General features: G+C 38.0%; 1 protein-coding gene across 12 annotated transcripts in view; it reads right to left on the bottom strand.

Annotated features, from left to right (window-relative positions):
• RBFOX1 (RNA binding fox-1 homolog 1) overlaps positions 1 to 28000 on the bottom strand; it is a 1495983-nt gene that overhangs the window by 91506 nt on the left and 1376477 nt on the right. For all 12 annotated transcript variants that reach the window (XM_037029876.1, XM_037029877.1, XM_037029874.1 and 9 more), the window contains 4 exons: positions 26894 to 26947; positions 20177 to 20269; positions 18421 to 18481; positions 10386 to 10439 (listed from right to left, as the gene is read on the bottom strand). In XM_037029876.1, coding sequence (XP_036885771.1) covers positions 10386 to 10439; positions 18421 to 18481; positions 20177 to 20269; positions 26894 to 26947 — 262 coding nt within the window. The remainder of the gene's footprint in view (positions 1 to 10385; positions 10440 to 18420; positions 18482 to 20176; positions 20270 to 26893; positions 26948 to 28000) is intronic.

Below are 28000 nucleotides of genomic sequence, written 5' to 3'. Positions count from 1 at the left end.
AGGTTTTGCCATCTGTGTGCTGGTTCCTCAACACTATATTTTTAAAAGACAACAGGACAGCTTTGTGTCCTACTCAGAGAATGAGTATCTACATATAATTACCATACAGAGCCTTAAACAATCTTTGGCTAATTTATCTCTATTTACACAAGAACTGAATCTTGAGCTAATAACAGTGAACTACACATTTTGAAAAGAACTATATCCAAGATTGCTCTACCCAGCAAAACTTTCATTTAGAATTGAAGGGCAGATAAAATGCTTCTCAGATAAGGTCAAATTAAAGGAGTTCATCATCACCCAGCCCTTATTATATCAAATGTTAAAGGGACTTATCTAAGAAAAAGAAGATAAAAAATATGAACAGTAAAAAGACAGCAAACTCACAGTTATTAACAACCACATCTAAAACAAAAGCAAACTAAGCAAACAACTAGAACAGGAACAGAATCACAGAAATGGAAATCACATGGAGGGTTAGCAACAGAAAGTGGGAGGAATGGGGGGGAGGTACAGAGAATAAGTAGGATAGACGGTAGATAGAAAATAGAGAGTTGGAGGGCAAGAATAGTATGGGAAATATAGAAGCTAAAGAACTTATGACATGAACTAAAGTGGGGGAATGTGGGTGGGAGAGAGTGTGCAGGGTGGAGGGAGAATGAAGGGGGGGAAATGGGACAACTGTAATAGCATAATCAATTATATATATACATATATATGTATATATATACATACACACACACACACACACACACACACACATATATATATATATATATAAAGAACTCTAAAAGTGGAAAACAGAATATCTTCAAAACTAAATGTTATTTAGTAAAATGGCAACACCCAGTAATATATAGATAAAAACATCACCTCATTTAAAAAAATCTCTGGGAATTAATTTTCCTAGAAAAGATTGAGACACAATCAGGAAACAAGTTTTATAACAGCCTTGGGGTTGGACACCGGTTTAGCAATCTGGAGTCTGTGAAGACCGGGACCTCTGGGATTGGTGCGCAGTTGCTGGTGTGGCCTTGCTTTTGTCAGCTGCCAGGACCTAACCTACACACTAGTAATATGTTCTCATAAGAATGATATTTATTTCAAAGGTAGATATGGGTGCTACCTTATCAACAAGTGTTTTGCTTGTTTCATTTATTCTTTTATTGTTTTATGCTTTTATCAGAGCTTTCAATGGTTGCCTGCAGCTCAAAGGATAATTTCCAGAATTAAGATTCCTTTGTATGGTATTATCAGGTCTTTTGCAACTTTTCTCTAGAAGGTCCCCTCTGATCTCAACAGATCAATATTTCTTAGCTTTTGAGGAAAACCTGGCTTTGCCTCAGAAATTTCCATTGTAGTTCAAAATCAAGTACCCATAATTGTTTTTGTTTGTTTGTTCGTTTAATCTTTCTCAATTCACTCTGAAGATAAAGGTTGAGAAATTCCTTTGGACTCTACCAAACTCCTCTGTACCTCAACAATAATCTTACCTCACTTTCTTTGCAGGTGAACTCTTACTTATCCTTCTCCTTCAAAACCCAATTTATATTACCTCTCTGACTCCCAGTGCAGGTGGTTGTCATTTCTCAGTGCTCCAGCAGGTACCATCCTTTATTCTACGCCAAGTCACTTTGTTTGTTGGCATCCTTCAGGGCCCTGCTCAACTCTGGAGGGAAGGACTACTCCCACCGCTCTCCTCACAGGACCTGGCACTGCCCAGGCTGGCACTGCCCAGGCCCTCCGTGCCATCACTGGGGCTAAAGGGTGAATTGATGCAAGGCAGTGGCATGCGTTAATTTATACAAGGCTTCTTGCGTTGGCCCTTCCTTGATGAATATCACACAACTGAGTGACAGCCAGCAAACCTTGCAAGTTCCTGCAGTGTGTAATTGCCAAACCTGTGCAATGCTAAAAAAAAATGGCAACAGCAATGAAACTCCTCAAAGCGTAAACTAGTGGCTTTGTGTTTATTAAATATGGACTTCCGAAGCCAGGGTCAACAAAATAGAGCCGTGGCTTTCACAGTTTTACACAGTTGGAGTTAAAAAAAATTCACTAGTTCATGACATGTGAAAATGATATGCAATTTAAATGTTGGTGTCCTTAAATAAAGTTTCCCTGCAGCACAGGCAAGCCCATTCATTACGTATCATCTGTGTCTGCTTTTGTAGTACACCGGCAGAGTTCAGTAGTTGTGACAGAGACCAGATGGCATGCAAAACCTACAATGTTTACCAACTGGCCCTCTACTGATGAAATTTGCTGACCCTTCTCTAAGCAAAAGGCCACATTTTTTAAAATAACTAAATTCAGCTGGATTCCACTAGAATCAACCAACAGAGGGGGTATGTCTTACATCATCATGCCAGGCACTGCCATCATGATCACCAACGCTATATACTCTGAACTCTTCGCCTTCATTTTTTCCTTTGGTGCAGAAAAAGGTTAACTCAGCTGGACTGCTGGAATCCTGCAAATTCCACCAAAGGCTAGCTTTTAGGACTGGCACTTGGTCAACTCCCAGGAGATAAGATCTGAGCCCTGGGAACAGACTACCTGATAAGACTGTTTCCAGATGCCTGAGGCCTTAGGCCACACAGTAGCAGTGGATAAGGTAGTTTACTATATCCATTTGTGTTTTGGGGAATGCTTGTTTTTTGCTCTGGGGCCTAAGTTTTAAGTAGTTGAGGATAGTCACATGGATGTTCCCTGTCTATGTTACTGACTCCCAGATAAAAACCCTGAACACTGAATTTCAGATGAGCTTCCTTGACTGACAAATGCACACCTTGTCAGACATCATCGTGGGGAAAATCACAATGATGACTCCGCAGCACAGGGAGAGAAGGCACAGAAGCTTTTTCCTGGACTTCCGGGATTTGCCCCATAGACTCTTTCTCTTTGCTGATTTTTAATCTGTATCCTTCTGCTGAAATAAAATGCAACTGTAAGTATAAGAGCCTTTCCAAGTCTTGTGAATCCTTCTAGGCAATCACAGTGTGATTTTGGGAATTCCCAATACAGCTCTGCAGTATATAATCAAACTTTATGCTTGCCCTTTCTGGAGTCAAAAGTCACAAGTAAGGCCCAGAAGAGGAAATATGTGGGCAAATATCTCTCTTTAAGTGCTTTGATTACTATTGATAATTACAGCTGTTGTGTGCCTCTAGCAGTAGCAAGCAGTAGAGCGTAAGAGTTACCAGGATATTGGTGGCTTTACTGGTGTGCTTCTATCAGGGCAGGATTTCTCAAGCTTATTACCATCAACATTTTGGGCCAGATCGTTCTTTGTGGTGGGGCGGGGAGGGGCTGTCCTGTGCACGGCAGGATGCTTTGCAGTATGCCTGGCCTCCACACACTACAAGTCAGTAGTGAACACCCATCCCCCAAAAGTGACAATGAAAAATATCTCTGGAAATTTCCTAATTCCTCTGGGATGGGGTGGGACTGGGGATCACTCCTAGTTCAGAACCATTGATCCAGAATATTGGATTAATTAAAGCATTGGTTGGGGTAAGCTGTTTAATAAAAAGGAATGAGCTTTGGATTCACAAAGATAGGTTTGGATCCAGCTCTTTGGCCTTCCAAGTCAGCAACCTTGGGCAACTTAACGTGACTGGATTTCTGATTTACCTGCAACACATAATTACACTGACCCTGCCAAATCGTAATCTATGTAAATATATGTAAAGATCCCAGCATGGAGTTTAGCATGTGTGCAATATTAAATACAAGGATATTTTGATTAGTTGTTATAATATTCTATGACTTGATGGATAGAAGACATTGGGGGGTGCCCTCACCTACTTCTATGGAGGAAGCTGCAGAGCAAGGTAATGAAAAACATGGGCTTTGAGGTTAGAGAAAGACCTTTAGGTAATAAACACAATTGTTTTACATACTAGAGATTTAGGGAATGAGGTAATGCTCCGGTAATGCTCCGTGTGGCCTTGTGTTCATCATTTCTATAAGAAAGAGAATTCCGACATTCTTTTGAGGACTTGAGGAGATGCAAAGTGTTTAGCACAATGACTGGCTTATGAGTGCCCAGTATTGCCCTATGTTGCTGATATTTTGAGTTGTTCAGTATATTGATGAGGTAGCCTGAAACTTTCCCTATGAAATTTAACCAGAGCCCGGTATTCGAACCTCATCTTCCTCCACAGCCTAGATGTGGGGCTCTGACAACTGTCCTGTAGCTCCCTGCTTTGGGGGAGTTCTTAATAGACTTTCCATACAATAGAAGGGAAACTCATATATTTAGGAAATGCCATTTTCAGCACATAAGCAAGTTTTGAAGATAAAAAAAGATCCGCAGGCTTCATAAAAGCTGAGACGCATTCCCTCTCTGGGACGGGGAAGAACCCAGGTAAAAATGAAGGCCAAATGTGGGCAGGGATGGAGTGAAATCTGATAAGACAGATGGGGGAGGAGAGGAGTGAATGAAAGTGAACTGCAACCAAAAGGGGAGGCAAAGATAAACAGATGTAGGAGATACAAAATCTTCGAAGTGGAACATTTCCAGGCTGAAAATCCTTTGCCTGGGGACTTAAATCTGGACCCTTCTGTTCCAGTTCACTGAAGTGCGCTGCATTTAATCTGGCAGATGTGTAAATTATACAAAACATCTCAGAACCAAAGGTCATTGTTCATAAGGAATGGCTCCTTACAGCCATGGCTGTGTGTCTAGATGAATCTGGTCCTCTGGGTGGATGTGGGAAATGTTAATGCTAAGAGGAGCACCTGAACATTGGCTGCTTTGAGGGGCTCAGAGTGGTAGCAGGTACCTGTCAAACCCACACTCCACTCTAAGGATGCTAAGGCAGTCACCCCAAACAGGGCACACTTTGTCACCAGTGTTTTGGCAGAGCACCCTGAGCCCAACCCAAAGTCTAGGACTGTGACAAATAGAAGAAAAGCAGTTTAAGTCAGGGACTACAGTTACCACAGGTTCAGGATAATCTTACTTTTTTCAGATACTATTGTATCTAAACTTCAGGAAGGGAATTGGAAAGGAGTCCATCTAAAAGTATGGCTGAAGGTCATTCTCTTAACTGTAATGGACTCAGTCAAGTGACATGGGTGGGAGGGAGCAACTGAGAGGGGGACCTACATTACCTTCTTTTGACCCCAAACCCCATAAAAACCGGTAATCCAAGGTCAAATACAGTTTCCCTTTCACGATAAGCCATCACAGAGTGCTGCATCCTTCCTCTTCATTTTTTAAAATTGATATTGAGATTTCAATCTCCTCACATGATCCATGGCCAGGCTTGTACTAATGGGGATGTACTTATGGTGACTTCAGTTATTACACTAACCTTTTATATTTTTATTTTACTTTACTGCCTATAAAGTTATTTTATACTCATTATTTCTTCTCCAATCCTACCATAACCCCAGGATAACCTACTATCAAGACCTAACCTCCTTTCAAATGTGACTGTAGCCAGGTGTGCCCTTCTTTCAGTACATGTTATTTATTCCTCCCCCCACCTTGGAAACAGAAACTGTTATTCTTAGAAGGAGTATATGTTCAGGATCCCCTTTCTTCTCTGCCTCCCCCCTAAAAATGCTGCTCATAATTACAGTCTCACCAAGAGTATTTTTCATCATCACATTCAAGGTTTTTGAGTGATTTACTCTGTGTCTTCCTACTGTTGACTTGAATTGTGTGTTTCTTGTCATCAGAACCTAACTATACCTTAGATTTGCATTGAATTGGAAGATCCTTTCCTTTCCTTATTGATCGCGACTTGTGGAGTAATTTAACTGGATTCCAATTTTCCTTTGCAAGTGGGGTGCTCTCCACCCATGGAAGTGAGTTATGCGTGTTCAAGTGGTGCATATTATGAATCTTGTTAAGCTCTGCCGCCTTAGAGCTCCACTGATGGAATATTTAATCACAGAAATGAGTTGGCAGATATGATATACAGTGTGGTTGAGCTTTGCAGCGATCTTAGCAGCAATTGAGAAACAGATGAATTTGCCATTTGTCAGTACCATGTCGACATCTTTGTATAACCTTCTGTTATTTATTTTTATTTTGTTTTACTTATTTATGAAGATTAAAGTTGCTTCTGATCAACAGTTTCCTGGGATAGATATCATGATTATCTCTCAAAGACACCACTTTGTAAAAATCTTTTTATTAGCAAGCAAAGGGAATTTCTCACAAAGACAGGGAAACTGTAAGAATCCCCTTTGAGCCTTCTTTACTGAGGTTTTTGGAAACACTATTTCTTATTACATTAAATAAGGTAAAGCATGCTACTGGGAACAGATATTTGTAGATACTCTACCTCTCTATTCAGAACCTTCAATTTTCTTTAAATTCTAAAATGGACTGGCCATAGATAGAAGCTAATGTCTTTGAGACCTACCTGAACTTTTAAAAATTGACTTAACAATCTTTGTCTTGAGAATAAGCCTCAAGGAGTCTGAAGATGATAAGACTTAAGAAAAACAATCAATGCTGTTTAGTATAACAGGGAAACACCCACTTGTCTTTGGAGAAGATTTATATATGTTTGTGGGATTAAGCTGATTTATGTACATTAGCTTTTGGAGATTGTGTTGGATAAGCATTTCAAAGACGTCTTCCAGGTATGACTTGATGAGAGTTCAGAAGAACCAAAATGAAAGACCTTCCGTAAGAGCTTTCTAAATGCTTCCTCTGGAATGTGCATGCAAGGGAGAGTGCATGTCATAATTCATCAAAGCAAATTAATACTGTTCAGCTAGTAATTAAAGATCCTCATTAAGAGGTGCCACTGCTCTCCCCACCCCCACCCTGCATTAGCAATAAAAATGCACTCAGGGCGTCAAGAGGTTATATAGAAAAATCAATAACCTGCCATTTTATAATTAAAAGAGAAAATAAATGTTAGGGAAAAGACCACTAAATTAGGAAAATTACCTTTAGGAGAGATTGAAAATATCGATTTTAATTTACAAAATATGTGAACTTTTCATGCCCCATTCTGAGAGGCAATTGGAGGCTGGGTTGTTAATTCTGCATAAGCTTCAGAAAGTCAATAATTATACTACGGGAATATTATGATATGTGTCATTAACACAAAATCTTATATAGAGAAATGGTTAATAAGTCCGGCTTTCTGTCTGGGGCAGGTACAGGGCTGGCCTATTAAATATCCCTAGCAAATCGATAACAGGGTCTTCATTTCAGCTTTGAGGCATAATCAAAACTGTAGAATGCATCCAGAATATTTTTATACTTGGGAAAATTTAAATGCCCCCCAAATTTTTAGTCATGAGTATTTAAATGTGTGACATCAGTAATTATACCTGGTTATAGCAATGAATACTTCCTACAGATACATCTTTACATATACAAAGATGGGCAAGAGTGGGCTTACAGTTGTGAGTATACAAAACAGTTTATTCTTGTGTTATTATTCATTAATTATTATATTATCTATTTGTATTAAACTATAAACCTACTTTTGCCCATGCCTGTATTCATTCCATAGATACAGGTGACTGAAACTTAAGACTTAAGCTAACTGGAGTCTCAGTGTTTACACATCTTCAAATATTTCAAAAGAATTGTTCTGGAGTACTGAATTTGCAGTAATATTTCCTCACATTTCTGAATATCACAAACTCTGGCAAAAAAGGGAAAGCTTCTGATTAAGGAGAGGCCAGATACTTACAACTGAGAACACGAATGTTCAGATTTCTCAAGTATCACTTACTTATCCATGATCCATTTTTTAAAAAGTTTTAAGTGTTTTGGAACAACTCATAGAAATAATTAATTGGTTGTTCAAACTCCTTAAAGCTTTCCCTGACACAATTACAGAATTTTTTTCAATATGGTGTTGGGCGTGGAAGCAATCCAAAACAATTATCTTACTTCCTTCTCTTCTTTAATTTGACTGGTCTAGACGTATGGTCCACTATCATAGGGCACAGTCAGTAAGAACTATGACTTTCAATATTTATAAAAGATAAGGCTGCTGTATAAGCTGGTTGTAAAGAGCCCAGCCTCTTGATTCCAAATTCTAGCTGGCTTCTTATCAGTTATGCAGTCTTAGATCCATGATGCAAACTCCTTCAACCTTAGTCTCCTCACTTGGAAAATTGCCATGAAGGTTTAAACACATTAATTTAGGTACAGTGCTTAGAACAGTGCCTGACCATGGAAAGTACTTGGCCCATATCAAACCTAATTGAAACTTTCTCTGTAGCCCAGTAATTTAACAGCTGAGGATGGGCTCGGAGCTAAATGAAATCGCTGTTCTGAAAGTTACGCAGATTAATTTATTCTGGTACATATAAAGTAGTCTGAATTGTTTCTTCCGTCTTAATGTTCTCTTAAACACCCACAGATATGCGTATGGTTTAAAATCACATGTGAAAAAGATATCTGGTGTTTTCTTGATGGCCAGAGACAAAAATGTCCAACTACTTTGTATGGGAGTGGAAAAATGCACTTTCCTTACTCTATTACAATACATGCATTCATATCCTACCTCCCCATCAAATGACATCTTTCTTCTTGTTTCTGACCCATAATTTTTGGAAGAAAATGTGTACATGGGCCTGCAGGCACACCCATGTCTACATGCGTTTACACACAGAATCTGCCACCTCTTTACTCCAGCTATTCCATTTCACTGGGGAGCATCTGCAGGTACACAGCAGGTGCTGTCTGTCCGACAGTCTCCCTGTACCTTTGGGCAATTTCATTTCTTTGCAGCTTTGGACAAGGATGTACCCCAGCAACATCTGTGACCCCTGAATGGACTGCCTTACCTCTGGTCCCAGAAATTAACTTCCCCCAAATGGACATGCTGAGAATGGAAGGACTGCTCCCCTTATGAGATAAGAGGAGAATCTCCTAGTCTACTGGTACACTCACAACTCCCCAGCATCAGGTCTCGGTTACCTTTCCTGTTATGGCAAAGAAGTAGGATATTAACTTATTTATGTCTATTTACCCAATGTTTATATGGTGCCACCAAACACTCTTCATATATTAAGCCACCTGATTCTTATAAACACCTGTGAGTTAATTACTATTATCATCTCCCATTTAATAGATGAAGACACTGAGGCACAGAGAGGTTAAGTAACTTGCCTAGAGTCACACAACTGGCAAAAGGGATCCAAGATTTGAACCCTGGGTATAGTATCCACATTGCTCACTCTGTAGGTGTCCTGTTAGGATATGGGTTCCATCATATGACCATAAGAAGCCTTATAGCTATGTCTCTCCCCACTCATAAGAGTCAACACTGCTACTACACAGTCACAGAGCCCTTGCACTTAACCCAGACTTGTGGTAAAATTCACCCATGAAGAAAAACTACAAACATTGTCTACCTAAAATCCAGAATGCATATTGGGCTTTCCCAGATTTACCTTTTAAAAAAATCAAGTTGGTTATTACGGTAAATAGCTGCCTAAATTTCCTATGATCTTCTGTCACCCACTAGGGGGGATGCTTAGTATCAGGACAGTGATAGCACTAAGGCATCCCAGAAGAGAAAAAGCAAGGGCTATGCCTCCACCCTTGGATAGACCAACTGGTCATTCCTATCAACTTATTAAAAAATAAAGGTCACACCAGGAAAGACCTCTTTTCAATATCCACGGGGCAAATCTACTTAGGTTCACAGGTGTTTCATGCAGCCTTATAAATGACCAAGGACATGATGGGCAGAGGTGACAGGCCAAGCCTAGCAAAAATTTCAGCCACTGTTGCTTCTGGGTTACTCCCTCTCCGAATTTGATGATCAAGTTTTCTATGACAGTGGACTTCCAACTGAATAGTTGTGGTGTAGGCAGGGAAGTGGTGAAGAGAGATACATCGTTGAAGGCAAAGCAGAGAGAAATGGAATTACTAAAGAAAATTGATTAATGGGAAAAAAAGACAGTTTAGTTTTCTCCAGTTTTCTAAACTGTTTTTCTTTTGGCAATTCGAACAGGGCCATGTTATTAGAATAAGTAGTCCAGTTCTCTCTGCTTTGCTAAAGAAAAAATGCAACCCCAAATGGAAATGTGTGACTAAAAAAACAGGTCTACTGACATAAAATGGGCATGAACAGCTCTACACTTGTTCAATTTGTTCTTGAACAAAGCTTCCACACTTTTTAAAGCCAAAATCAATGGGAAATGTCATTAGAAACAATGGTTCTATGCTTAGTCCACATGAATTTACATGACCCCCCCTTACTTTTTAAAGAGTTTTAAACACTTTTGATTTTGTCAAAAAAATTACTTAGAACTTCTTAGAATAAGGATTTACTTGGTTTAGTTTTTTTTTTTTTTTTTTAACAATAATCATTCTTTATTGCCAGGCAAAGCACATACAGAAAAGACCAGAACACATCATGCAAAGGGAAATTCTTTACCTGCATAGAATTCGGGACTGTAGACTGCACCCACAACTGGATTCAATTTCCAGCCTTGAAACAGATATACAAAAACATTAATATCACCTTTGATTCAGCAACTAATATCATTGCAAATTAACTGCAGATCTAATGTTTTTTTTAATTTCAAAATTCAGAAAATATATAGTTTGGGCATGTATAAAAATTATAGGGGACACATGAGAGGCAACCACACGTTGATGTTTCTCTCCCACTCTCCCTTCCCTTCTCTCTAAAAATAAATAAATAAATAAATAAAATATTTTAAAAATTATTTGAAAACTCTACATAGGGAAACAGACTTATTCCCTTCTTTAATTTTCTGCCTATGCAAGTTAATAATATGGAAGCTACTGACCAGCTATAGGTGAACCTTTTGTAAATGATGTGGTAATTCATTTTCTCCCATATCAATATTTTTAGAGCCACTATAATAATTTCATTTTTTATTCTTTTATGGATCATTACTAAAATAATACACAACATGTTTTTATGTGTTAGGGTCACAAAAGTTTGAAAGCTCATATAAACAGAATCTTTGCAGCAACATTTTCTGATAATTGTCATTTATAATTATGACACAGAGACTAGAATTCCAAAATGCTTTTTAAATCCCAAAGAAAATGCCATTTATCCAGTAAACATTTAGTGTGGGATACATTTCACTGTTTGCAGGAACCATAACGATTCTTAATCAATTCATGATATCTAAGGTAACTTTCAAATAACCTGCATATAAGATGAACAGAACCCTGTAATTTTCCTAAAGTTCTGTGAAATAAATTCTAGACCTTCAAAAACTTTTACTCAAGAAAAGAGCATAGGAGAACACTTGCAAAGCAAGAAACTAGCCATATTAGAGTCACTGGGCACTATTTAGGAAACATTCTCAGAAGAGTGATCATGTTTTACAGCTTGGTGATCATTCCTTCATTTCTGCTCTCGCTGCCATGTCTTTATGAAAACATTCATTCTGTGGAATTCCTGAAAGGGAATGAAGGACGGGTGTGCTGCCTTTAGGAGAAAACCTGTCCTTGGGCTGAGGGTCCAACACTGGAGGTCCTTTAATAAATGCCCCTGAGCAAAAGCAATAGTGAAAGCTGGGCTGTGTGGGAAGGTATTTCTGATGAGAGCCCTCTGAGCTCTTTCAGAAGGGAGAGGTGTGACATCCCAATGTCTGACCTGAGTGATATGCCTGTAAGAACAGCCAGGAGTAGCGTCTATCTACTGATCCACTAAGAAGCTCAGTATCTCAATAGCTATGCCCCAGGTGGACCTAAGGACTTTCTAGAATATACTGAGACATTTGGTTTCTATGAAACTTTTTGTTACAACTTTAATAAGCTTGCTGGTTTACCATCCCCATAATGTTCTTAGGATTGAGTTTATTCAGAGGCTTGTCTTTGAATTACTTGGGNAACAGCCAGGAGTAGCGTCTATCTACTGATCCACTAAGAAGCTCAGTATCTCAATAGCTATGCCCCAGGTGGACCTAAGGACTTTCTGGAATATACTGAGACATTTGGTTTCTATGAAACTTTTTGTTACAACTTTAATAAGCTTGCTGGTTTACCATCCCCATAATGTTCTTAGGATTGAGTTTATTCAGAGGCTTGTCTTTGAATTACTTGGGAGGCTTATTAATGAAAAATCCTTAGCCATGTTTTAAACCTATACAGAAAAGGACATGAAATTCTGAGAGCTATTTTCCCAATGGTTTCTTAAACTTCATACTTACAACTTCCTCTCTCATATTAACCACATCTTGTGTTATAGGAATTTCTATAGTGATATAAAAATAATATTACCCCCAAACATTTCAGAATATGTCTTCTATGAAGGCAGAAATGACTTCAATTTGATCAACTGAAATTCTACTGCTTCTCAAAGAAGAAAATGACCAATTCATGAGGAGCTGGGAACTAATGTCCACATTTTGAGTTATTTGAAATTTGAGAGAAAATGGAACAAACTAGTTGAAAGTAAAACTACAGAGTTATCTAAACATATTTAGCATTCTCTGTCTAGTCCTTAATAGAAGTCAAGAGTTGTGAAAGAAACCTATATGGAGCTATATTAAATGAGTTATTAATTGATTAATTTTTATCCCTTCTTCCCTCTTACACCCTGCTTATGCCCTACCTTTCACTGGTAGTGAAGAAAGCATTTTTTTAAACACTACTCAAGTAGAGTTTTGTTTCTTATATATATCCTTATTAGTTGTCTTAAATTTGTACACAAAGCTGGAACACACCATTCATTGAGTGTGGACCCATCGATTTATTTTGATGTAACTGTCAAAGACAAGTTATGCCCACAGTCTTTAATTTTTCTCAAAGAAAGAGATTTTTCAAGAGATATCTAAGATGGCCTAAAAATTATGTTTCCCTCATATGCCTTTATCTTCCTCATTTCCTTGGGCCAAATAACCTTTTTCCTATTTCTACCTACCTATATCCATTTAATGTCTCCTTTTTCATCTATCTATCTAGACTGATCCATTAGCATCTGACAACTGTGACCTGAGGGGATTCAGGTCTCCAATGTCTGCCCAGGAGAATCTACTTAACGCCACACCCTCCCCATCCCTCCTTTGAGCTATGCCCTGATTCAAATCCCAGTTTCCTTTCCTGTATCACTGTTAACACTACCTGGGGTTACCATTTTTCTTTCTCTGCTTGTTCTTAATTGATTTTATTACCATCTCCTTTATTAAAATTAATGATAAAGTGAGTAGATCCGCCATCTGATGTGAATTCCCAGCAACTAAAACTGTATTTGGTGAAAAGTCGGTGCTCCATAAATATTTACTTAGTTTTGCTCCAAAGGAACTGAAGGAATATAAAGCTTTTTCTAATAGACTCATTTCCTTTTGGCTAGGATTCTGTCTTTTCCCAACCTCCAATGACCTGCTTCCTGATATACATCTAATAAAGAAGGACCCTGTTAGGGGTAACTGTCTTCAAGAGAAAGGCAGTAAGTATATAGCCCTTGAAAATAATTTCTGTTAAGATTTACAGAGCTCATGCAGGCTTATGTAAATGTATGCAAATTACATGCAAATAGAATTCTAGTCCCTGTAACTCCATCTAGTACCTGGAAGAGACCCTTGGGATAACCCTGCTGGAGACAGGAGACTGCACTGTCAGGAAGATGGACAAAATGATCCCAGTTTTAATTTCTCAGGCAGTTTGTGTACATCCCCAGGCCCTACAAATTCACAGATTTTGATCAAGGACATTAAACTGAACAATGAGGCTTACAACAAAAGGAGAACAGCTGATAAAGCTCACCGCTCCAGGCCTCCCAGGCCCCCCCATAAAACAAGGCAGTGGAGCAGAGAACAGACATGTGGGGGTCTTTCTCCATATCAGACACAGGAGTTCTTTAGAACGACCCCTCTGTGGCTGGGCCTAGAGGGGCTGCATCTGAATCAGTGCTCCCATCCTCAAATTTAACTTCTCAAAGGTCATGGAGCAGCTTTCTGTAAAAACACTGGCCAAGATTCCTGGTACTAATTATGGCTCTATGAGGTGTTAAAAAAAGGCAAGTTGCGATGTGCACACTCACACAAACACCTGCACAGACCTTCACTAGGGCTTTATTGGGTTAGATATTGAAGAAACACTTTTAGGAATATACCCTTAAATACATCACAGGGGGTTCTGGAACTGCATGCTAATATCATCTAAAGACACATACTGAGGGTTCCAGGGGCCCAGTCATTGAAATGGCACACAAAGCAATGCCCAAAATGAAAGGTTAGTGGCAGGTTGTGTTTGGTTCACTCAGTATTTTTATTTTTTGCCACATATATTTCTTATCAACATTTAGATTTCATCTGAAATATGGGATTTTTTGTTCCCTTGAAACATTAGTAGAAATGGCAACTTTAGACTTCTGGGGGGGTGACCAGAGCCCACCCCATTAAACTCCCAGTTAGTCACAGTCACCATTACTCCCTGTGGTGTGGATGGCTTGCTGGCTAAATGTCAGAAATCTTTTATTGTTACCCCATGCTGTTTGTTCTTCTGGTAGAGAAATACCTTTCTTTTCCCAATATGTAAATGAAAGATAGTCTAAAAGACAGAGTTTATCAGACCTTCTCTGTTTGCTCATTTATTTTAGCTGTCCAGCCTCCACTGGCATTTAAATATTTGATCCTTAAACTGGCATGTCTGTTGGAATTCAACTTACTACCTATAGAGAAAGAGAAACAAGATGGCTGTTTATTACTGAGATTATTATGTAATTAAGTTTTTAGGGCACTCTGTACTCTGGCACTGTGTCGAGTACTTTACCTCCCATAATAGTGACAAATATTCTTTGTAGGAGGACTTACCGTGTCTGCAATTCCCACTTGAGAAAAGTGGTGTGTGGAGAGTTTAAATAACTCGCCTATTGTTCAAAGGCAGAGCTGATACAAAATCTACCTCTTTATATAGTATGGGATCTCTTTGTCCAGTTTTTAGCCTGCCTAAGATCCTTAAGAAAATAAAAGAGCTCTACCTAACACCCACACTTCTCCAACATCCAGGAAATCCCCAAGAATCTGTTTACCAGTTTATTTTGCAAAGCAAACATTTGATCTCCAATGAGCACAGTAAACCCCAACTCCTCTCTGAGTTTTGGAATTCTCAGGAAAAATCAGCAACATAGAAGAAGCCCAATTTTCTCTTTGTGCAGCATTCTGATGGGATTTCAAAATCCCTATATGTTATTCTATAGTCTTCTCTTATATCCAAGTTAAAATGTCCTGAAAAATAGAATCCACATTCTCTATAATAGTGTTAACTTCGGTCCTTCATCTCACAGCCAATCTTATTAGTCACTGGAAACTTTGCAGCTACTCAAACTTTTTGTTGGATACGTGACTGAGGAATGCAAAACTATGATGTTGACATTGATAGTTATATTTCAGCATTTGAAGATGACCTTAAAATGTGATGACTCTAGTAACATTTAATTTTGCTGAGGTGTAAGTTTTATGGTTTTTTGAGAATGAATTCAATAGCTAATGAATCTCACTGACCACTTACTTTTCTCATTTTAATGTGACTTATTGGTCCTGACTTTTTTTGTCCAGCTTTATTGAGGTATATAATTGATAACTAAAATAAGTACATATTTAAGGTATGCAACTTGATGATTTAATATATGTAGACTTTGTAAAGTCTTTGCCAGCTTCAAGCTAATTAATATATCCATCATCTCACACAGTTACCATTTTCTTTTGTATGTGTGTATGGTGATAATATCCCTTCTTGGTATAATCAGTCTTGTTAAAGATCTCAGAGGGTCTCTGTGTTTTTTCAGTTATATTTTATTGCAATTTATCAGAAAATGTCTTTGTAGTGATGATACTCATGAACTAAAAATTGGAAAAGCTTTGAGAACAGTTTTTTTTTTAAATACCAAAAGTTTCCAATAACTCCAACTGCCTTTATTTAATTAGGATTTACATTTGATTTTTCAAGTCAGTTATTTTATGACTGTCCTATTGACTCCTTAGGTACCATCCTCAGTCCCTGCATCAGGATAAGCTTCTGAGTGGGCCTCTTTCAGATACATAGATGAGAGACTCACACGGCTCATTTCTGGAAACTAAGAATGAAATGCATGGCTACCTAGAATGGGATGCGGGGTGTTTATACCAACACCTGGCAGGAAGTTGGGGTCCACATTCAAAAGCTTTTTTGGTATTGTGGCCAGTTGCTATTTGAGTGCAGTCCTGTAAGATGAGAGGGAAAGTGATACACTCACACATACAGGCCTGGCCAGGAGATCCTGTTACTTCATAACAAAAGAAAATGACTTCACTAATAACTTTTTCCTTTTTAGCCTCAGTTGTTGCACCTTTAAAATAGGAATCACTATTTCCTCTTCACAGCATTTCATGTGGGACCAGGGTATTTATTATGCTTAACATAACACTATACAGTTAGTATTCCAGAAATGTTGGCTATTAATAATGTGCTTTGAATTGTGTGCAAAATCCCATAGGTCCAGTTTTTAGCCCCTGGTTATGACATTGATCAATAACTCTTTCTTTAAAATAAATATGCATACATATGGCTTAAGGAATAATATTTAGCTTCCCTTCATTTTCTCTCACACACAGTACACACGAGTACCCATGCATATGCATGAAAACATTCACACCCACACACACGCTGACTAGTGTATAATTTTTAAAAATGCCCAGTAGTCAGGGTGATGTCATCGCATACTAACTCTGACAAGTTGCAGAGCTGTCATTTTGCCCAAATAGAAAGGCTTCATGACACACAAATCAGAGGTGGCTTCGTTTCAGCACTGGGCATCCAAAGTCTGTCGTGAAATTTTTCTACTCCATTTAAGGCTATGTGTTGGGTTGTTGGAGCTGGGAAAATGGGTCAGCAGAATAAATAATTCTTCTGGACTTTCAATTTAGAGCCCTATTATATTGAGATATATCTTTCTTTCATCATGTCCCTTTTAAAAATAAGAACAAACTGACTGAGCCAGATTGGCAGTCACTGGCGCAAGAAAGAAGAAAAACAAGGACAAAACTACAGAATGGTAATGATTATACAGAAAAAACAAACTTAAATCAATCAGTATGAAAAGTCAGAATAAATCCATATATCCATGTATGGAATATTTCATAACTATTAAAAAGGATGAACTTGGTCTATATGTATTAACATTGAAAGAACTTCATATGGATTTCTGAAACCAATGAAAAATGATCTATCTGTACACCATGATACTATTTATATAAAAAGCATGTATACAATAATGTCAATGCTGTGAACAAATCTTCCATATATGTGCATAAAATACAAAATAAAAGTATCTGCAATAGTGGCGTCCTCTAAGGAGGGAGATAGAAAAGTAAGTTGGCAGTGGTGTCATTCAGAATATATTTAGTCTTTTCTTTAATGTTTCTTTCTTTTTGCAAGTGATTCTATATTTCCATGTTTTATACATAATTAAAATGTTAAAAATGGAAAATTCAGTACTTTCCGCTTATGACAGTAATAAAATTATATTATTCTTAAAAACCTATAAAACACAGAAAAATATCTTTTAGTCTCACAATTCAACTCAACCATTAGCATTTTGGTATAATTCCCATCATAATTTAGTTCAAATCATGTTATACATATAATTTTTAATTTCAAAAATTTCCATTCATTATGGGGCTCTTTCAGTCTTTACTCAGTTCATTTTAATGGGTATAACATTCCACTAAGCACACATACTTTCATAGTGCCTTACTTTCTTTATAATTTTTGGTACAATGAAGTATGTGATCAGCATATCAGCAGCTTTTCTCCCTATATATCTTACAGATTTGCCCTGAGGAGGATTAAAGAATCAAAATGTTTGAACATTTTTTGACTCTATATATGTATATGTATGGGTGTATGTATGAATTCATGTTATATAAGAATTCATAGTGTGGGGAGTGTTGCAACATCTTGATTAAGAAGGGCTGAAATGAATTGCCCTGAGGGGTCATTGTCACTGGGCAACCCAGAGAATAAGAAATAATGCACTCACACATTCTGCTGTTACCACAGAGTGCATCAGGAGGCGCCCCCCAAGCCACTTCCCAAGATGACTCAAGGGAGGAGCCGAATTCTGCAGCCACACATCCAGGTATGATTAGTGCTCAGTGAGGAGGTGGTGGTTAAAAAAAACCACAACAAAACACCTTCATTCTCCTTCAACTTGCTATCATAACAACAAATTAAATTACCCAAGTAATTGTCAAATAATGACTGTATCTTACCCCCAAGTGGGAATTATCCTAGAGAGACTGGAAGAAGGGCGTGCACAGTTAACCTGAAAACTAAACCCACCTCTGTTGTGAAAATTATCTTATTGATTCAGGGGGTTCACTGCTGCAGGGCAACAGTCGCCATGTTAAGGCAAATACGGCTTGTTGAAACAGATTCCCTAGTTAAATTGCTTAATAGATTCAGAGGCAGAGGCGATTTCTTGTAAAAGGCCAACATGTACTTACCATTTGTGTAAGGGTTGACAGTCTTTTTATTTGTCATTACACGTGCTGTGGCATTATTTACCTATGTACACAGAAAACTCAAATGAGCATGTATTCTGGGGTCAGCTCACAGTTCAATTAGTTGCATGCATTATGACTGTGATTACTTATAAAAAAAACTAAAATGCATTTTAATTTATAAAGGCAGTAGGTGCACAACAGAATCATACATTTTTATAATTACATTTACTTCATAACCATTTAAACTTACAAATCATTTCAATAAAGCAATGTCATATCATTTAAAAGTTTAATAAGGAGACAGTAAAAGCAAATTAAAAGAAACTGCATAATTGAAGATTTAAAAGCATGCGTGTACTCCATGGTAACACAGAAACAATATTTTTTAAACATAAAATAAAGTTCATATGAAGGAACATGCAGTGGAGTAGAAGAAGGGAGAGACAAGGTACAAGGGAACATAAATGTCAAAAAAAGGGACAAACAAGTTTTAGCCGTGTGCAACACTTCGGGGGGAAGAACCATTGGGAAAGCAACATCTAGCATTCAACACTTGGAACAAGAGCCTTTTACATCGCAAGAATTAACAAAATCATTCAAGCTTTAAAGTCACAGCTAACAAAAGGATAAAAGAGAGGGTGCATTGTTTAACACAATATGGAATTAACGATCTGAGTAAGATGTGCACCGGTCATGTCTCAATCCAGTCAGTGCCTCCCAGGCTAGCTTAGAACGTACACTCAATTACAGGCGTACCAATATCCAAAAAAATAGAGCATCAAGAAAACTTAATACAACAAGTCAAAAAATTCACGTGGTATATATATGTATATAGATATATCAGCACTAATACGTGTAACGGCAGATGGACTTCACCACTTACCATTCACCGCCATCGCCAGCATGGGTTTGTATACAGTTACCATGGTTACTGAGAGTTTGGTGAGGGGCCTAAGCGTTATCGTCGAGGGGGAAAATGAAAGGCAAAATATGCAACATCTTACTCCAAAGACTAAAGCATTCATAACTGGTATTTTTTAAGTTTTAACAAATATGACCCCGTGGCCACGTTGAGGGAGATCCAGTGGTAGAAACAGGAGATTCTGAGTACTGGAATTTTAGAGTTTATTTTATTAGTGAAGAGGGGCCAGATATTGCACAGGAAATCCTGTTTGCTTATTCACTTTATTATCAAAAGAGTATAAAGGTTCAAACTGGCTTCTTAAGAAAAATGAAAGGTTTAAGGACAAAACCTCTCATTTTTAAAAAAAAACAATTGTTCTTTTGAATGCTATTTCTTTCACAATTTGGCTTAATTTGCACACCACTGTGGATCCCTCATCAACCCTGCAGTGGAAAGGAAAAGAAAAGAAAGAAAAAAAAACTGCTCTATATTTCGTTTTGTTTTGTAACACTCACTCCACTGTTTGGAAGCTACTGCACCCATTGACTCTTAAACATGGAAAATAAAAAAAACAAAATAAAAACAAAAACTTTCAGATTAACCTTTTTTGGTATCACGTTTGCCATCCACCTTTCAGCAGTAATAAGAGTAACATAATAAAATAAAATGAAAAAAAAGTAAGGCCAGTTTTCCTTTTTATATATAAATATAAATATATATATATATATATATATAAACAATGAGAAGGGAACAGGGTCACATACAAGACACAATGATGCATCTGAAACAACGAATGAGCGTGAAGCAGACATTTATCAAAAAGATGTAAAGGAAAATATTTTGAACATGCACCTCGATTTTACGGCCCTCTACCACGGTGCCGTGTAATTTCTCCCTCGCCCTGTCCGCATCGGCACTATTTTCGAAAGTTACGAAACCAAATCCCTGCATGCAGGAGGGAGAAGGGAAAACAACATGCAGATTATTATTTCAGTCAACGACCACTGTGTAATGTTCTCTTGCTTTAATTTCTATGTCTTGTCCTGGCTTCCGTTCTGTAACATGCAAATTAGAGAAATTATAAGAGTACTAAGATGTGCAATCAGTAAGCAACAAATGTGAACAAGATAATTTTTTCTGTCACCAGTTAGCTATAACCCCTGAAGAATTCAAAGAATGATACCCAAAATACCTTTCTAAACGTCACTACAGAAGAAAATAAATCTAACGGAAAGAAAATGAGATCAAAATAAATTTACAGTGTCTTCACAGAGAATAAAATGAAATAATGAGGAAAAAAAGGGAACCACTTTCTTGACATGCAAATTAAGAGTAAAATAAAATAAAACGTGTGCACGAAATTCAACAATGAATGCCAAAATCTTCTAACATTGCCTACAGAGTCATGCTGTGTGGTTTTAAGAACATCTCTTCTTCATGCAGTTTTAGGGTTATTCAAATTGATCAATTCTACAGCCTTTACTTCTCAAAAATAAAAATTAGAAGCCTAAAAAAGGAAAGACCTTTTTTATAATAAATCTTAACTTCTTGGATCTAATAAACAAAATAATCACATGAAATGAATAGAAATAAACATCAGTTGATCAATAATGCAAACAGTTCAAGTACCTTTTTCTGTATTAATACTTCCTCCCCCCCACCAAAAATAACACACATGCTTCTAAGTTTGTCATCTTTCCAGACTACTGTATTAACCAAAAAGGGAAATAAGTAAACATATTATAATGTTCTAACACATTATGCTGGTATTCGGCTGTCAATTCAACAGGTAGAAAATAAAGAAGCTTTGTTAATAGACTTTTATTCACAATAACATTCTGGGCACTTCCTCTGCCACTGACAGATGACACATAGACCCTTGACTTTGTCACTGGCATATTTTGTGTTAATATTTCAGCCTCATAAATAACCCCACTAAATGTCATATTGTCAAAATCCATCTTTTTTCTTCACTGACACTGTTCCTAAGAAGAGTACAGAAAATACAACACATTATTTTTAAAACCCCTAAAAATATGTGTGCATCTTGTTCAGAAATATACACCAACCTTTGGAAACACTTCCAGTGTAAATTTGCCCAGCTTGTTCTGGTTTCCATGGGGTAAGCTGGGTGAAAGAGTGCTATGTGTGGGGATATCTGAACTTTGCGCAAAGGTCGGGGTATTTGAGAAGAATGCCCACTGGACTGTCTAACAGAGGTCTTCCCAGTACTAACATGGACTCATCTACAGGAGATAGACACCAGCTCTGAATGGGTTAGAGCTAGAGTAGATGACTCCTTGACTAGACATTATAGTGAAAAAATAAAATAAATTTATTTAATTTGAGAGGTTGGACTGAATTACCTTTCATAATATTTTCTATGGTGAGGATCTATGATTACACTATCTGAAATAATTGATTAATATAAAATTATACGCTCCATAACAGAAGGGCTCTATTTAGGTGGCATACCAATATTCGGTACTCAAATACGTTCACTTGCTAACAGAATAGTTTTGAAATTGCAGCTCTTCAATGAGCAAATGTTATAATTTGGGGAGTTTTGCTCTCTTTCATGGCCTTGCCTCTTGGCTAGTGGGTCCCACACTTAGTTGCACATCAGAAGAAACTGGGAGCATATTTAACACTTAGATGCCAAGCCCTGCCACATATCTACCAGCTCAGAATCCCCAAGGGGAGCCCAGAAATCTGCTGAAAAGGCTACTGTATTATGCAGCCATTGGATTTCCATGGCCTCTCACATCACTAAGCACCATCCAAAGAAGACTTCAGTTCTTTGAATGAAGCAGAATATTATATCACCAATTTCTACAGAGTAACCTGTAGACTGGGGTGCATTTGGGGGTAAATACCTACCTGACAGGGTTATTTGGATCTTATATATAGGATTACAGCCGAAATCACATAACAATGTTCTCTTCCTCACCTAGCAAATTCCCTAGCGTCTGTAGCCATGCAGCCATACATTTAATAATAAATAAAGGAAACCAGGACTCTGGCTGCATCACGGGCAATTCTCTCAGTTGGCAAGGAAGGAAAACTTCATAATCCAAGTCTCATGGATGAAGAGTGTGGTGGCATGACTGGTGGACACTAGCAGTCATTATCACCACAGATCAGGAAGAACGTGGCCAGGTGAAACTGAACATTCAACCCACCTACCTAAGCATCATCCCAAAGACCCAAGTTATCATGAATATAGTCTGAGCCCAAGGAAAACCATCCTCACCTAAAATCTGCATTATGAATGTCAGGAAGAGATAAAGGTGGAGATGGAAATATATTTTCAATCCCAAAGAAAGTTCATAAACTACAGAAAGAGATTCTACACCATTCTCAAGTCCTTGCTTTATTTTGAAGTAATGGCAGTACTCTGTTTATTTTTATTATTATTGTTACTCTTATTATTTTCTGCTAAACTCTCTCTCTCTCTCTCTTTCTCTCTCTCTTTCTCTCTCTTTTTCTCTCTCTCTGAGCTGCTCAATACTACTATTTTCAGACTGCTAAGATGATGAGTTGAGGTTGGGCAAAGTTGGGTTCAAGAACAGCTTGCTCCAGAAACAGTCCCCCAAATATCCAAGGGGTTTTCCTACTTGCTCCATTAGAACATCATATGTCCTACCCAGACAAGAAGTGATAAGGCCTCCTGGGTCAGATGACTGCCAGAATTCTCACCTAGGGAACTACACTATAAACAGAGAGACCATCCCCTGGCCATTTTCAGGTACCTTCTCCATCAAGCACAGGTACCAGGCAATGCTGAAAGCTGGTGCTGAGCTTGTTTCTTTTGACCTGCCTCAGGGTCCGAATTCTGTCTCAAGGAAACAGCATCTTGCAGCTCTTAAAAATACTCTGAATATTTTTATCTCAGTTTTAGAAAGGGGAACAAAAGAAGCACATTCTGGACCTGGCCTGAAACTGAGTGTGATGCTGATGAGTAACCCTTTAGAGATCAAGAGTGCATGGGGCTACATGAAGAAGGCACAATGCTGCAGGAGAAGGGGATTGGTGGCATGTACCACCCCATCATGGGAAGGCCCAATCAATAGGCCAGATAATGGTGACTCTAAGATAGACCACCAGACAAGTGCAACTTTATTATTTTTATAACTTTCTGTGAATCCTGAATTCTGACCTTCCCGTACCCTAGTTATTTATCTACTTTGGTCTTGTAGCATAAGTTTAAGTTGATAACTTTCTTTTTTTGCACTATGGAACACATTTTATATCTTACATGAAGGCTCTGAAGCACCCAGGATGGATGGGTACACTGATTTTCATCTTCTATGGAAATCCAATCCTTCTAATTTCTGGTGCAGAGGACTGCTATCTGTAACAAAGGTAGCTGCTGATAAGAGTCTGAAGGTTCATTTTCCTACGGAATTAAGAGCTTCACATCTTGCTTCTTCTCAATGACCTTTGTACAGGCAGCTCCTCCTCCTTGGAAGGCCACCTCCCCTTCTGCCCTTCCCTGGGAAATTCTTACCCATCTTTCTCCTTCAGCTTACATGCCCCATCTTCCCAGAAGGCTTACCATCTTCTAGAAACACTGGTCTGCCTGCTTGGAGTCTTGGCAGTTTCCCATTTCTCACAGACCATAGCACACTGTACTGCAGTGGTTTGTCTTCCTGCTACTCAGGAAAATCTGTGAGGATGACGGCTCTCCTGTCTTGCTCACAGTTGATTCGTCATCTGGTACTGGGAACATAACCCATGCTTATAGGTATCTATTGAATCAAAGGCCAGATAGTATATTTCCGAGGTATATTAAAAGTATCTATATTTGGCTATATCCCCAAACAAAACATTTCAGAACTAAACAAAATATTTTTAAGACTCCTAAAAGGAAAAATGAATTGCAAGACCTCTCACCTCTAAGTGCTAACTAATTTCCATTTTCAGACTCTGGCATATCTTTGTAAAATGTGGTTTCCTCATATAATTATCCATATATGAGTGCATTATTCATGTTATACATTCCTCGGATAAAATAGACACTGCTTGTGTAGGAATAGGTGTATATGTACACACACACACCCCCAAACACCCACAGAACACCCAGCCGTACTTACTTAGCACTAAGTGACCTGTCTTGGGCACTGTCCACAAACAGAACAGCCAGCAGCTGAGCTCCTAGCTCTTAACGGCCCACCCACTTGCTGGCTACATCTCCCGCACCACATGATGAAAATGAGGTCATAACAGCAGTTCAGGTTTTTCAGCTATTAAAATGGAAATGTTCCTTTAAATAGGCCCTTTCCTGTAAAGGATAATGTCAAGTATGAAAAATATCCCTGGGTGAGCCGCTGCCCCCATTTAGCAGATCCCAAATGGACTGTCTCTATGACACTTGTACCTAAACAGTCAGCCTCAACATCTGCAAGACCGGACGGGTTCTTTGAGAGGCAGCATACCCACAGAGAAAGAGAGTATTTTTTATGTTTCCAATTTTTTTAAAGCAACTTCACAAAGTCAGTCTCTGGATGAGGCAAACTCAAGTGGTCTTATTCCTAAAACCCCAGAGGCAGGCTAATCATGGATATGACAGAAGAAGTCTTAAAAATAGCACTGCCATTGTACTTTCAAAATAGCAAACGAAATTCTCCTAATGTTCCCAAACAGCTCTCGAAAGGAGTCAAATAGCTTTCTCCAACTGGCCAAAGTTACAAAACAAAATATAAATTAAAGAGAAATTTGAAAAAAGACTTTAAAAGCAGGGAAACTACAGATTTCAATGAGAAGGAGGTTGGCCAACATTTCAGATCCTTATCTATAACTTGGCCCAGAATACATCAGGCCCGAGTGAAAGGATTAAACTGGGTCCATTTTTTTTCTTCATGCACCTGGCTTTGCAGGTATAGAAATAGTCCCTGTAATAGTTTTCATACAAGAAGCAGAAAGAGAGTTAACTTCTTTCTTCCATAACCCAGAGGTCAAACTACTAACACATTATAAGAATGACTATAAAATATCTGAAATTATAGAGTAACAGTGATCCTTAAACTAGAAAATTATAGAGACTATAATGGATTATTTTTTTAACTCATCTGGCACATCACAACATCATTTTGGCTGTGGAGAAGACGATACTGGAATTTTCTTCCCTCAATTCAATCAGCATCATTCTATTCAGTTAATACTACATCTGCTTAGGAGGGAGGGGTAAAGACGATCCAAGGCATAATAAATTCAAATGTTTGCTATGTGGGGAAGACGTGGTTACTATACCCAAGAAACTAGCACTTGCCACCTTAGATAAAACCAGTTCTTCCAAGTAACCCTCCTGGCTAGTGACTTGTCCCAAGTCATCTGTGTAAGGAGAATGATGAGGCTAAAATCAGTCTCTCTCTGTATCAGGTGAGCACTTTCTCTTCATATCCACTTTCCCACTTTGAGAAGGGAGTTTAAACTTCCCGATGACCAGAGGAATGGTACTTGGAAACAAGGCACAGTTATTGAAAGTGTTCTCTATATGGTTGCTGAGGTCAATATGGGTTTTTTACAGCATCATCTCCTGTTATATCACCCAGTATCCACTACTATGGCTGTTTTCCTCAAGCAGATTCTCATGGGGTTCTCGAGTTTCCTGTGGTTGCAGGTGGAAAGTGGACATTTTAGCAAACACAGAACACCAGAGGGCCAAGGGGCATTATGCATTCAGATGAAGGAAGCGTTGGCTTTTGCCTATAACAAGAAAACATGATGTTTATAACTTTAATAATTGGCCTGGAAGCTTTGCTAAACCACAGATGGCTGGGCCCCAATGTTGGAGTTTCTGAGCCAGTAGATCTGGTTTGGACCCTGAGAATTTGCATTTCCAGTCAGTCCCCAAGTGATGCTGCTGCTGCTGGTCTGGAGCCCTCACTTAGACAATCACTGATACAGAGGACATTTGGGGATGGTTTGGCCTTTCTCTTTTCTCTCAATACATTTGCATTTTGAAAGTGCTGTAGCATCTCTATAGGACCATCAGTTTTTACTAATACTGTGTGCTCTAGGAAAATCAACTTAAAAATTGGTTTTCTAGGGAAAAACAAAATCAAAGCAGTGACAAATTACAAAATGTGAACTGGTAAACACACTAACTAATAAAACACACTATATTCAAAAGGTTGGTGTATATAAAATTTTCTCCCCTGCAACCCAGGAAAATAACTGCACTTTATTAATACAGAATAATCACATATTTACCTGCTCATGAGACTATCAACTCACTTTTTAATATAAAGAACATAATTATCACTGAAAAACAAAAATGCAGCAACAACATTATTTTTTAAGCATGAGTAATTTTCCTCTGGAAACTTGAAATATATAGATAGATAGGTAGATATAAAACAGCAATTCTAAATTATCCCCCTATATATTTTAATCTGAGCCCAATATATTTCCCACCACTTTGGAAACTGGAATTGGTCTCTAAAGATTTCCCCCTTAAGTATATTTTCACAATGTGCTGATTAAGACAGTGCAGTTGTTTCCCATTACTTATAACGAGCATTTTAAAATAAGCTACACAATTCTAAAGTGAATTAAGTTGCTTACCTTTGAGCCTCGCTCATTAAAAATAATTTCAACATCTAAGATTTTACCAAATTGCTGCAAAGAAATAGAAATATTTTATAAGCAAGAAGAGAGATGAAGCAAATCAAATTATGCACACTGGTAATGGTACCCCATGTCAGAGTCTTTTAACAGACAAGGATATACATTTTATTTTGTTCTAGCATTAAACAATGCACTTGATCCAAGAGAAAATACAATCACGCATATTATTTCCATATTAGGGCATGCCCCACCAAGAGAGATATCACAGCAGGGGTCTTGTACAAAACAGGTAATCAAGAGGTTAAACCTGTCTACCTCCCTCATGTGTGCAGGATTGCTTTCCCAGGCACTGAGCAACGAAGATTCAAAATGTCTAACGTATATGCCGACCTTCCATGGCTACTCCACGAATCACTGGAAAAAAACCCCTTAGGAAGTAGGATTTTGGTAGAAAAATGTCCAAACAGAATATGATGTTGAGCATTTTAACTCCCAGCCCCCATAAAAGCTAGCAGCAGCCAGGTTGTGTAAAACAAGTACAAACAGATGAAAGCAAGACCCACTCTACGGGCACCCATCAAATGAAGACACCAGCGCAGTTGTGATCAATCCTCAGGCTGAAATGCACTTCTCTCCAGATGATTCTCCGTGTTGTTAAACAAACAAACAGATTTCAGACAATTAGTATGAATGTGCTCCATAAAAAGCAAAGCAACTCCACATATTCAAGTCTAGAAACATAATTTCAGATGGCAAATAAATTGGACAGTCATATATCATACTGTTGCCTAATTAAATTTAAATTTCAAGTTTTTCAGAATAACCATACCCTGAAAATAACAATATTGGTGATATACTTATATTTAATAAAACACTTGCTATTTAAAATTCAAATTAAACTATTGTGTCCTTTTTTTTTTTGCTGAATCTTGTAGTAAAAGGATATCAATCTGGTGTGAGAAAGGATATCAAGCAATTCTTGATTCACACTTAAAAAAAAGAAAAAGGGAAGATGGACCCTGAAGCCAGAATCATTTGATAATCCAAAGTCTTCCTTAACCTTGAAATCCTGTCCGTTTTCTTCAAGCACATGAAGCTGAGTGG

This window comes from Sturnira hondurensis, unplaced genomic scaffold (assembly GCF_014824575.4).
Source record: "Sturnira hondurensis isolate 20B ecotype Veracruz unplaced genomic scaffold, ASM1482457v3 Scaffold0020579, whole genome shotgun sequence".
Classification (NCBI taxonomy): Eukaryota; Metazoa; Chordata; class Mammalia; order Chiroptera; family Phyllostomidae; genus Sturnira; species Sturnira hondurensis.
Note: the sequence above shows the minus strand (reverse complement) of the source record. Positions and strands in the feature narration are given on the sequence as shown.